The 13,524-nt window shown below is 37.7% G+C and overlaps 1 protein-coding gene and 1 long non-coding RNA gene across 7 annotated transcripts in view; one reads left to right on the top strand and one right to left on the bottom strand.

The window, feature by feature from the left end:
* Positions 1 to 13,524, bottom strand: part of LOC117936898 (thyroid hormone receptor alpha) — a 128,739-nt gene that overhangs the window by 17,851 nt on the left and 97,364 nt on the right. Inside the window, exons 1-3 of one of the 6 annotated variants that reach the window (XM_034860399.1) lie at positions 11,416 to 11,825; positions 4,147 to 4,208; positions 3,685 to 3,741 (exon numbers count right to left, since the gene is read on the bottom strand). In XM_034860399.1, the coding sequence (XP_034716290.1) occupies positions 3,685 to 3,741; positions 4,147 to 4,208; positions 11,416 to 11,456 (160 nt within the window). In that variant the 5' untranslated portion in view covers positions 11,457 to 11,825. Of the gene's footprint in view, positions 1 to 3,684; positions 3,742 to 4,146; positions 4,209 to 11,415; positions 11,828 to 13,524 lie in introns of those variants that run through there. The other 5 variants (XM_034860400.1, XM_034860398.1, XM_034860402.1 and 2 more) reach the window with 5 other exon arrangements.
* LOC117936905 overlaps positions 1 to 13,524 on the top strand; it is a 23,639-nt gene that overhangs the window by 6,812 nt on the left and 3,303 nt on the right. The window contains exon 2 of the long non-coding RNA XR_004655048.1: positions 5,116 to 5,205. This is a non-coding gene — a long non-coding RNA (uncharacterized LOC117936905). The remainder of the gene's footprint in view (positions 1 to 5,115; positions 5,206 to 13,524) is intronic.

Here is a 13,524-nt window from a genome sequence, read left to right as displayed (position 1 = left end):
GTGTGTATATATATATATATGCATATAAATATATCTATATATACCGAATATATACAATTGAAAAGAATCAAGGTGGAGAGAGAAAAAAGAATCAAATGAAAACGTCTGTGAAATATGGAAAAAAAAGCACATTTGCTACTAAAAAGTAGTAGAGGAGAAAGACCCCATCATTGAGAGAGGTAAAAAAAAAAACACTGAGGCCAAAAGAAAACAAGAAATGAATATACATGAGGGAAATTGCAGGAGGAATAGGTGAAAATAGGTGGAAAAGAGGAAGGAGAAGAGAAACAGGCCAAAGAAAAGATAACGGGGACATCAGAGAACGGTCATATAGGAAAAGTGTCAGCTTCAGTGTGTTGGCAGGGCGAGCAGCAGCAGCCGGATCCCGGAGCCAGTCGGCTGAGAACTGTGTTTGGAAGCCAAGCCCAAAATCAATACCACTGCAGCTCTGTGGCTCTGGCTACCTGCCCTTCAACTGACAGGTCCTGCAATACCCCCACCAAGAAAAACCAGGGAAAGGGAAGGAACGTTTTTTCTAGCGTTGCTGAGTCAAGAAAATATTTTTTCTTCAAAAGTTTTACAACACAACATCTGCAATTTGGTTTTGTCAAAGCGTGTAATTCCGCGTGGTATCAGGTCCCTAAAGGAGTCTCAGGATCGTTGCTCCGAGGTCCTTGCATGTTAACAGCACAGGGAGGTGATATTCAACACTGTAACCACCACACAAAATCATCAATCAATTTTTGAATTTTAAAACACAACTGTTGTACAGAATCTAGTGTGGCCACTACTGCTGTGTTTACTGTCCCTTTCCTGATAGGCAATTAATATAAAAAATGTCATCTATTACTTTAACATCTGAGGACAAAAGTCTGTCGCGTCTAAACGATGTTTGACAAAACTCCTACTCAAAAAGCAATAATATAAAATTTCACTTCAGACATTTATTTACTATTTCAATCATATATAAGCTAAGACTTTGGTAAACCCATTTCAAGCACCGAATCAATTCATACAAAACATAATGGGCCCTATTTTAACGTTCTAAGCCAACGGCCATAAGTGCATGCTGATGGTGCGTTCAGGGCATGTCCAAATCCACTTGTGCTAGTTTGACAGTGGAAAAAAAGGTCTGTGAGCTTGGTACATGTTTCCAAAAGGGTTGTACTTTGTGGATTAATTAATCATAGGTGTGTTTTGGGCGTAACATGCCATAAACCAGTATTCACAAGTAGTATCATCTCCCATTCCCTTTACATCCCAGACACGTTTGTACCTTGGTGCATAGCTATTAGAGCCTGAGCGATATATCGGCGGGCCGATGTTATCGGCCGACATTAGGCATTTCCCGATATATCAGTATCAGCATTTGTAATGGCCAATTTAAAAAAACAACATCTTTTAAAATATTCATTCATAAAAATCATTTATAATGAAAAATAAATGATTCTGAAAAAAAAACATTTAAATAAATGAATCAATAAAAAGAAAAACGGACCGTCAACCATGTTATGAGCGTTGGCATTGCATAGTTTGTCCACCAGAGGATGCTCTACACGTCCCTGTTGGCAACACTGATTATTTTTTTGTTAATGTGTTTTTGTTCAAAGGACTTTAGGTTTCATTTCTTAAGTTTGTATTTTTATACATTTAATTTATTATTATATATTTATTTATATATTATATATTTTGATGTTCCTCTGTTCTGTTGTGACAATTAATTTTTTTTTATCATATTATTTTAGAGAGAACTCATAAATAACTACAAATAACTAATGTTAGGGAAATGTGTTTGTTTTGTAAAGCGTTTATGGATTTTTTTAAATACAGTATATATTGGCCGACATACGGATTTTTAAACAATCAAATATTCGTATTGGTATTGGCTTTAAAACTCCTTTCTTGATCGGGCTCTAATAGCTATTATGATGGCGGATTTGCTGAGCAGGAAGGAGAGAGAAAACTGATGTGCTTGTGCGTGAAGTGTAAAAGTGTGAAAGTGTGAAAGAGTGCGAGCAGATCAAATTATAATAAAATTTCACATTGCAATATTTGTATTTTTAATCTTTTGCATGTTTGCATGCTGCTGCTCGTCCCTGTGCGCCTAGGCTAGCGCTGTTCACGAATCTTATGGTTTGTTTTCCAAAGAGATTTGAAGACTTAAAAAAAAAACAATGTTTCAGTTGAAGCGGCATACTATCTCTTTAATCATTGCTGTAGAAAAAATGTGGGCATCACTACACGGAAAGCTGAGTTTGTTCCAAACATATTTTGATATGAAACACATGGGGATCAGTTATATGCAAATACCTTGATAAGGTACAGTTAAGAAGATATGTGAAACTGCCCTTAGACCTCGGAGGGTTAACAATGGATAGATTACGGTAGTAACATATGCCTGAAAATGGACGAGGGCTGCAACATTTCTATTTTCAATTAATCTATGGATTTATTTAGATTGGTTCTTTCATTATTTCATTATTATTTGAACAATCATGTTCAAATTGCTCAGTATGTCTTATCACAAACTGATTCAATTTACAATTGTCTTAGACTGTCTACATTTGCTAAAAAAGTAGAAAGTACCAATGTTTGGCAAGCTTATTTCATAAATTTACTAATTTAAATACAAAATATATATAATTCATCAAAGGTGCTTTAATGCCCGCGGCCCGCATATGTCAAGCTGACAAGATAGCCATACACATATTATTACCTTTTAAACATGTTTAAATGTGTTAGCAAACAGTTCCTATTCACACAACCCGCAGACACGGCGCAAATGAACATTTGTTTGACATTTCTGGCCATCGACGAATGCCCAAATATTTCCCCTCCTTTAAACTCTGTTTTTGGTCTCTACAAACTCCTTAAAAATAATCTGGCTGCTCTCTCTTTAGCTGCTAAATGATCCACTATGTTCACCAGCCACCAGCTTGCTAAATGTGTCTGTCGTTTGATGCTATAAACAGCTGCCTGCTGGAAACAAGGTTGATAAAAGTAGTGAGATTGAACCCAAACTGTGCAACTACAACAACAAGCTTAAAAATGCTTAAACGCTAGAACTGCAGAGTCAGCTGATAATTCTTTGTGGGTGTGTCACTCACTGCAAGTGTAGCTTTTAAATTTGTGAAAAAATCTTCTGTCCGTCCACTAATTAAGTCACTAATCATTTCAACACTAGAATCAATTTAGTTATCTCAAAGTAAACTGCATTTTTTAATTTCACATGTAATATTCAGTACCTCTTTAGTGATATGACAGGGATGTGCCTCTTTGCTTAATCAAGATTATGAGCTGTGAATGTGGTCAAAACTCTGACCAACATCAATGCACATTAGACTCTTTAGTGTCCTGGAAGACTGTTGAAGCATCCAAAGTCTGCCTGAGGGACCACTTGACCACAGGAAAAAGCTGACATCATTACAGCGCCTGTAATTCAATCTCCAACAACCAGGCTGACATATTTTCACACTCTCCCAGTTGAAATGAACCGTGGCAGGTAGAATGTGGTACAAGATTCCAGCAGTGAAGCAGAGAGGCAGTGCAATAAGCGAGTTCAACGTGGAGGGGACTGGCCTTGGGGTATATATATATATTTAATGAATGCCAAATCATCCTTCCTGTAGATTTTCATGTTGGTGCTCCTCCCACCCTACCTCTGTCCCCATCACTCTCTCTTACCTTCTTTACTCGCTTCTTTCAGCTCGGGGGATTTGGAGCTGTCACTCAGACAACGTGCTGCGTCCAACAAGAAAGCAGACAGAGCACAACTTTTGTTTATTGATGACAGATGCCAAGATTTTGTTTACCTTTTTCTCTTTGGAGCACTAGCTTCTGTGCAGTCACTCAACTGCATGCATTCACTGTGGTGAGACTGACAGCTAAAATACTGTATTCATTTTCTAAAAAGTTATTAAGAATATAAAAATGATTCAAATAACAGCTTTTTTTAAATGAAAGGTTCCCTGTATTTGGAGAGCTTTTATTCTCTGAAAAGGAGAGGTGTGTTTCTAGAAAAACTTCAGACTATATTCACACTTCAGGTACGAAAGTGGAGGTTTGTTTGCTAGCTGCCACTGCAGCGCTGCTTTAGAAAGTCTCTCCCCCCCACCCTCATCAAAACACCAACCATCAGTTACTCACCAGTCATACTCTTCAACGAACATTGGCTGTTCTTCCTCTTCCTTTTCGGGCCATTGAGCCACCTGGGAGAGAAAGAGAAAGACAATATGAGTAAAATGCTTGAAAATCTAAATATTCAACCTTTATGTATCCCAATAAAAAGACGCACATAAAAACACACTGCAATCTGATCTAAACTGGATCCGCCAGAAAAGCCATCTGTCCAGTTTGGCTACATATGAAGGAAAACATTTGACCAAAAAGTCTCCTAATTCCACCGCTTCCTGCATTCTGAAACTGCAAAGCACAGAAGACGTAAGCAGGACAGCCCTGCTTCCCCTGCACGGGATACGTCTCGTCTGTTGACATGTTCATCAGTTGCAGAATCGAGCTAATGAGAATGCTCATTATCCCCAGGTGGAAATACAAAGGCCCGTGATTAAATGACCTTTCTTCACGTGTCATGCATCCACGTAAATGTTAATACCACATGTAAATGAGCTTGATGTCAGTTTTAGAACACACAACAATACACCAAAAAGTGAGGAGAAAATGTCATTAGCTTATGAAAAAGAATACTTTGATTTTATTATCCTGTGTGCCAACTAGGGCTGCATGATATGAGGAAAACATAACGTTGTTATATAATATATATATATATATATATATATATATATATATATATATATATATATATATATATATATATATATATATATATATATTGCAATAACTATATTACTTGCGATACATAAACCAATATTGAACAAATTGCTTGTTGAAATTAAAACAAAGGAAAGAAAATAGTTTCCAACATTATTTAATTAAATAAATTAACACTGAATAAACCCCCCCCCCCCAAAAAACAAACAATGAAAGTTGCATTTTAAGGTGTAGTTTTTTTTTCTGCTGATAAAATATCTCAGAGTGACTTTCACGATATGTCGCAGCTTTCTAGCTGCCACGGTGGATGGCATAGCTGTCCAACAGGGCTGCACGATATGAGGAAAATATGCGATACGTGATAACGTTGTTGAATATCGCAAAACGATATTACTTGCAATATATTAACAGAAATTAGTACTTTGTTCTGCCTTTCCGTTGCTTTAAGTTTTCTTTTAAAATTCAACAAATTGCTTGTTGAATTCAGACTAAATAATCATTCCTAACAGTCTTTTATTGAACAAATTGAACCCTGAATTGGCAATTACAGCCAAAACTAAAAGAAAAATGACATATTCAATTTAAAGTGCATATTTTCTTTTAACTAACACAAAACATCTTGCAGTGTCTATCGCGATATGTCGCAACCTTTCAAGATATGAATTTTGCGCCAGTTGATATTGCAATGACAACAAAAACACAATATATTGTGCACGGCCCTGTCAATGCCTTTGACCAACAATGCGATAATGATATAAAAAAAATGATACATTGTGCAGCCCTAAGCCCAAACAGGTGGTACTCAAATTAAATAAAAGCGTAAAAGAGCTCAGTCTAGACAAACAAGTAAAGGTTAAGTCATAGGGACAAAGGGAGGTATATGGCAGAAAATGTTCTTGAGGGTGCTCCCAAACTGAATTTTTCAAAACAATTAAACCCCCGCCATACCAGTCTAATTATTAGGATACACATGAGAAAGCCTTGCAATAACAGACGTAACACAAAGACAGCAACTCTATTATGCATCAGCAACATGCTCAACAAGCCGGTGCACTCAGAAACACACCTCCAACCACACTGTCACATGTGAAAGGCATGTAAAGCACTGATGGGAACCGGCAGCTTTGAAGGGTTACAAAAGTGCACAGATGGAGGAGGGAGAGAGCTCAGCAGAAGGGAGGAGAGCAAAAAAGCATGTCTGAAAAGAGAGTAGGGAAGGGAGAGAGAGAGAGAGAGAGAGAGAGAGAGAGAGAGAGAGAGAGAGAGAGAGAGAGAGTCAGTCAGTGAGTGAGTGCTCCTCATCAATGCTTGATGTGTTCCAAATCCCAAAAGTCCAGCTCTCTGCTCTCTGACACTCCCAGTAGCCTCCAGCTCTCCTCCCACACCACAGCTCTTTAATACTCCCTCCAGGAGAGGGAGCTGGACTCCATTAGCACCATTAATAAAAGATCCACTCGGTTAAGATGCAACACACAGGCCTGCAGGTTACATTTGCTCTGGGAAGGAATTGAAGTACAGTCTGTGATTTATGATCTAGAGGAATGATCCCTCTTTTGTTGCTATTTCAGATTTTTTTTTTTTTTTAGCTTTTGTACCGTTCTGAATCAAAGGTCTAGTGTCATATGTTGTACAGATTATAAATCTCTTTGTGATTTGTACAGTTGTATAATGCTCAAAATCCTTAGAACAGCTTTAAATTCTATAATATCAATGCATTAGGAACACTGCACAGTCAATTCCTATTTAAAACATGACCCAAATTGATCAAGTTTGTGTTCTACCTTTACAGAAAGTGAAGAAAAAGAAATATTAGGCCGTTCAAAATGGCAGTATTTGCATTTTTCTTTACAAACTCAAACATTTACTGTATAAACTGAAAAATGTCTCAAGGGTTGCTATACTTTGAATCACTGCACTAATATTTAGTTGCATAACCCTTATTTCTGAGAACTGCTTCACATCTGTGTTGCATGGAGTCAACCTACTTCTGGCACCTGTGAACAGGTATTCCAGCCCTGGACGATTGAACTACAGTCCACAATTCCTCCGCATTACTAGGTTTTGCCTCAGAAACAAGTATCCTATGGGATTGAGGTCCAGGGATTGGCCTGGCCACTCCATAACATCAATCTTCTTCATCTTGAACCAAGACCTTGCTCGCTTGCTGGTGTGTTTTGGGTCATTGTCTTGTTGAAAGACCCATTTCAAAGGCATCTTCAGCATAAGGCAACATGACCTCTTCAAGTATTTTGATATATTGAAACTGAGCCATGATCCCTGGTATGCGATGAATAGGCCCAACACCACAGTATGAGAAACACCCCCATAGCATGATCTTTGCACCACCGTGCTTTACTGTCTTCACAGTGTACTGTGGCTTCTATTCAGTGCATGGGGGTCGTTGGACAAACTGTCTGCGGCCCCAAGACCTAAAAAGAACAATTTGCTCTCGGCAGCCCAGAATGTTGCTCCATTTCTCCTTTGGCCAGTCAATGTGTCCTTTGGCAAATTTCAAGCTATTCAGCACATGTCTTAAATTCCACCAATGGGACTAGCTGATAGATTTGCTTCCCATAGCCTTTGTCTGATCGGTACAGTACTCACAGGTAACTTTAAGTCCTCGTTGATTTTCCTGGAGCTGATCATTGGTTAAGTGCCATTTTGGCTATTCTTTGATCCATTCGAATGGTAGTTGACCATTTTTCACCACGTCGTTCAGGCTTTGGAGTTGTTTTGTTTGTGATTTAGTATTTCCTTTACCCACTTAGTCATTGTATCTACATTGCAAACACACATGGAGATATAAAAACTCAAAAAAACAAGTCTAAAATAATCCTCCCAATTGAGATATTGCTTCCAAGTTCACGCTCGACAACAGGTGTCCGGCTGTTGTCTGCTGTCACAACAGTCCTTGCCATTTTGTACAAAGAGGTATCAGTTACAAGTTATTTTGTTTTCGTTGTACTTTGCATGGCAGGACAACTCACTGGGAATTAAGTATGCATACCAGTATCTCTGGCTTTCTCTAATTGGTCACTTTCTAATATGTGCTGTGGACCTGGGATTCAGTGGTGGGAAAACATGGGTTTAAAACCACTCAGTGCATGAAAATATATAATGTAGAGATTTAATGTGAATCAAACGGTCTTATAGACAATATTGCACTACTTCCAAATTACCTCTAGGGCTGCACAATATATATATATATTTTTTTAACACTACATAAAGGCTACTTAATATTGCTAAATAATTTTTAAACACTACGTAAAGGCTACTACATATTGCAAAAGACTCAGAAAACATCAGTAGAAAACTGCACTTTCAAATGTAACTGTTGTTATTTTTAATGGTGCTTTATGTTGCAATGTTCAATTTGTTCAATGAAATAATGTTGGAAATTATTATTATTATTTTTTTATTCAAATAGTAATTTGCTATTCACTTCACTTGTTCACTTATTATTTTTCAACGCGATATTTAACGTTATTGCATGTCACATACATTATATTACGAGTTTCCGCTAGAACAAATTTAGTGCCAGTCATGTGACCTGGAAGGTTTCATTTTACCGGTAAAATGGGAAATATTTTCTGTGCTTGTTGCGCTTGAAAACAATTGATAGGCAGGCTATCTATAGAGAATAGGATTTATACTCTTTTTATTGAAATGTAGGCTGCAACAGGCAGAGAGGGCAAAATAATTAACCCTTGTGCTGTCTTGCCTTCAACCATGAAAAAAACTACTGTTGTTGTTACTATCTCAATGTTTTAGTCACTTTTTTCAAACTTTTGTATTTTATATTTTAGTATAAAATATATTATTACATATTATATAAATATATATATATATATATATTTATATTTTTTACATTGTTTTAGTCACTTTTTTCAACATTTTAACCACTTTTTCAGACATTTTTTTCCCATACACTTTTTGTCACTTTTCCAATGTTTTGGGTGAACATTTTTTGTATGTTTTTTGTTTGTCTTAAATTTTTTGGCGTGTTTTTTATTTTTGTTTTATTTTCGGCGCTTTATTGACGTCCCGTATTCTGTGATATGAAAAAAAGGGTCAAATTTGACCTGAGGACGACCCGAGGGTTAAATCAATGCACATAATTGTGCCGATGTGAATTAAAATAGCCCTATTTTCACTAGGCTGAGGAAATTAAACAACACAAACTACATTACAAACAAACTGGCTCATAAAATTATCAAGTGCTGACTAGAATCAAAATAATTCTAAACAAGTTTCTCTCTGCAACTCGCAATGTGCATAAGCCTCTGTCTGACGCCGCTGCGTTGTTTTGATGTAGTTCTGCAGTTTTAACGCATGCTACCTGGGCCAGTTTGACCCACTATGGATAGATTTCACCGTAAACCCAATATTTCCCTGTATCGCCAGGGCTTTGACTGCCCCGCTTGCTTGTCGACGTTTGTTGTATATCTATGGTAGTCTTCTGCTTTCAATCAGAGCGAGGACGCGACATCTAGTTTTAAATTCATCGCATACGCCACAAGCTACAGTCAAATGTCGGCTAAATGAAAAAAGAAGATTGTTCATTGTTTTTGACATCATTGCAGTTAGTAATGGAACAAAAGATATGAAAATCACTGTAACCTACTTTAACACAATTCAAATTGTGCATACCATTCAATGACCGGTAATTAAGGCAACTCAGATTGTAGAAGTGTGCCAAAAAATTCAAGCTCTACAGATTCAAAATCTATAGATTCCAAAAATTGATTCAAATTGTTGTTTTTTGTAATAGCGCATATACTATCACATGAGAAAAGTAACTACATTTACATACAGTGAATCGTTTTTTAAAATTGTTTTCTTTAGCTTTAACATTTTCTGAATCGTGCACCCGTGTCAGTGCAATCATAAGAAGGCTACCCTCCTCTTAAGCCAGCATGTTTTTGTGTTTCACACCAGCAAACAATGTTTGCCCCTTGAAAACATAACAATATAATAGCCTGTGGAGTTATGTGCTGTAATTGAGCTTAAATGTCAACTCAAACTGCCCTTCACCTTATACCTTAGCTTCAATTATACTGTGAAAACAGAAAAAAAAGGTGTCACAGCAGCAGAAAGACAAGGTGCGTTTTTTTTACTAACTGCCACTCAAACGTAAACATCTCTCCCTCTGCCAATTGGCTTCCCCATCAAACCATACAGCTGCTGGAGGCGACAAGCATCAACTTGACTCCTATGACAGTTCAGTATTCTCATGTTGCAGCATGTTGACTATGGAAACATAGGCAAAGTGGATATAAACATACACTCTTTCTTCGTGTCTCTGTGTCAATCCTACGACAACTATGCCTTCTCTGCATCTCTGTACTGAGATGTTGCATCCCAACAATAAACCACTCATAACCACAAGCCTATAGACCACATGTACATGGGTATTTTTTAATAACTGTGTTTTCCTCTCCTTTGTTCTAAAAAAACCCCATTAAAAGTACCTCTGCATGAAAATGCAAAAACAATTGAAGCACAATCCTACAGTACAAAAAAGATGATGTAGGCCAATCAGAGGCCTGAAAAAAAGCAATCCCTGGAAGGCTACCTTGCTGCATGGGCGCAGCGATCGCTCCGTAGTGCTTTCTGACGCCATTGTTCCTCAATTTGGTGGACAAGTACCTGCACATTTATGTGTAAACATGTAAAAAGATCCAGTTAACAGTTAGAAACAGAACTATTTTGGATTTTGGACCTCCCAACAGGAGGTAACAACACAAACTGACATTACAAGCCAAAAACTTCTAACAAGCAGACGAAAGGCCGAAGCGCATAGAAAAAGCTGCGTTTAAAAAATCACCAGCTCTAGCCCTCTATTAAGATCTGATGAATCCCAAAATAGCACTAATGGAAATATTAGCAGTCCTTGCAGCTAAAAGCTTAGCCCTGTTGGCTAGTGCTTTACACTTCTCTAAGAGCTCTCTGTGGAAAGAAGAGAAAAATTGTGTCAAGTGGCCCTAAAAAGCAAGCAGAAAGAAAACAAAAGCAAGACCACAGAGCAGCACCGCTGCACTTGAGTGTGAAATAATTAACTTCTTGTTTAACTTGATGGTTTGAAGCACAACTGTAAACAAGCATTTGAACAAATGAATGCAAAAAAAAGCAGGCAGCCTGACAGGATTTGAAATTACATCACACAGCCAGTGAACATGAGGCCACATGCGTGACAAATACAAGTACTCCTGTTCATGGATGCAAACATAATGCAGATGGGAATATTTTTTTTAAAGGAATGCAAGGTTCTGCAAGTTGGTGCAACATGCCCCTGTGCAGCACAGGCATACCACAGGTCGCTTGACAAATTGCAGCTTTCAAAATCTGACGGGGTAGTGCTTTGGTATATAAGGCCTGTACTTGACTGTACTTTTTCTCTGCGCGCTCACACACACGCACACGCACAGACACACACACACACACACACACACACACACAGTATGACACTCAATGTTTACTTAAAGTTGAAATTTATTAGAAACAATGCCCCAATAGCTGTGCAGAATATTCACACATTCTGTCCTAACAAACAGCCTAAAAAAATCATAACACAGAACAGAAAAAGTCAACAGCATGAGTCAAAAACATGTGACAAAAAAGACTTACAGTGCTGACCTGAGGATGCATCGGGACCGTAAAATATGCATGACAGAGGAAAAGCGCTAGTTGAAGTTTCAGATGTAAATAACTAGCTGTAACACAGCTCTCACGCATAGACTTCTGTCTAGCTATCTTTCTTACTCTCTTACACCCTGACGTTTCTACCAGTTGTGCTAAGTTTAGCCTGCCAACCAACTAAAATATCCTAAGCCTCTCCCTCCCTCTTCGTCTAATCTGTGGGACTTTCTTGCTTTGCTGCTAGTACCACCCAGTCTACCCTGATTGTAGGAGAGCCAACTTCTCCACAAGTGACTGTGACTCTGGAATGCATCTAACACGGAAGTGCTGTGCTGTCAGGTAACTGAGCACTCTCATGAGACTCAACTATTTTAGGACAGGTGCCGGTTTCATTAAGGCAAAAGCAGCACGCATGAGCAAATCAAGACTATTCAGAGAATCTGTCCTTAAAAGATAATTCACCTCATGTTGGCACACCTAAAGGACAACATAGTTGTTATTTCAAATGTTTGTTGTTGTCAACAAATCCCACCAAAACTGTCTTTAAATACTCTATCTTTCCTAACCTGTCTGTGGCAAGTCTCAAACTCATTGGTTCCTGCTGAAGACCTTAATAATCAAATAAGATCAGACATCTTAATCCCACACTGGGGAAATTCAGGTCACAAATTTATAGATTCGTTAATAAAAAATAAATAAAATAATTCTAAAATCAGCTTTTATTTAAAAACAGAGGCTCACTGAAGTTTTGAGCAAACAAACAAGAGGAAGTAGTGCATTTGTTGGGGACTATTTTCAGTGGCGGATTAATCTACATTTGGTGTTCTAGTGAGTATTGGCAGCAAGACGAAGTGTTTGGGATTAAGTCAAAATAAACTACAGTGTGTGTGTTCGTGGAAATGAAAGAACATGCCACTTGGTGCAACAGTGTTACTCACATATGCGTTTTTAAAAGTCTTTGGACAACAATGGAGCTCTATGGCACTGAGAAAGAAGATGAAAGTACACAGACAGAACTTGTTTCTTCTTTTCATGGAGTTTGTTGACAAAAAGAAAAATATGAAATATTGCCAGCATTAGACCCAAATGTATATAAATTCACCCAAATTACAAAAAGTCCAAGACAAAACCCATTCCTGTAGTAGTGTCTAGCAAGTCACAAAGTTTGGGGCTTTATGAATTATGGTTCTGAATGGCAAATGAAAATGTAGAAATTCATGTAGAAATGTAACAGTATTGTACATATCTCTCCATAAACAATTACTTGGCTGCCTTACCTGAAATGAATAGCCTCTAGGTTCACTAAACAATTCGCTGCTATTGAGTTTTTTTAATTTAATTTTAATTGCTGTGAGCGCCAAACATGAAGTTCCAATTACTTCCATTATATTTGGGTGGAGACAGAAATCTCACAGACCTCCAAAGTTCGGCAAATAAAACTCAAAGTATCCGCATACCTAGATACTAGGGCTGTAATGACACACCAAACCACGATTCGGTTTGTATCACAATTTATGACCCACGATTCGATACAAACCTCGATTCTTATTTTATTTCATACTCAGGAAACGTTATACAACGTTTTTTTGCATCGTTTGTCATTGATTACATACCTCTTTGTAACACAGTGATACAACAGGGAATTATTTATTGATATTGATTGATTTCAATAATGATCAATCCATCACCAAAGATTCTTTTGTACCTTAAAATTATGTTTCTAAAATCGATTCAGTGGTTCATCAACTCGTTTGAATGGGACAGAAGAATAATGGTAACAGTAATTGACTATTCTGCTTCCAACCTGTAGGGGGACCGAAGAGGAAAAGTGCTTTGGTGCCTAATGTAAAGGTGCAAGTTGACAAGTAGCTAATACTAATGCTTGGTCTACAACGTTAGGTAATTCTTGGTGGGTAACATAAGCTTACAACATTGTTTAACGCGCTAAGGTATTTTTAGTATGATTGTTTTGACCACGTTTAACAACTCTCACACCGTTTCGTAGAGTGTTGCAATTTTGGTTCCATATCGTTACAGCCCTACTAGATTAAGGTGACCAAATTTCACCAAACTTTCTCATTAGGGGCTGAACCCACC

The sequence above is a fragment of the Etheostoma cragini genome, chromosome 21 (assembly GCF_013103735.1).
Source record: "Etheostoma cragini isolate CJK2018 chromosome 21, CSU_Ecrag_1.0, whole genome shotgun sequence".
In the NCBI taxonomy this organism is placed as follows: Eukaryota; Metazoa; Chordata; class Actinopteri; order Perciformes; family Percidae; genus Etheostoma; species Etheostoma cragini.
This window is presented reverse-complemented; position numbering and strand designations above follow the sequence as displayed.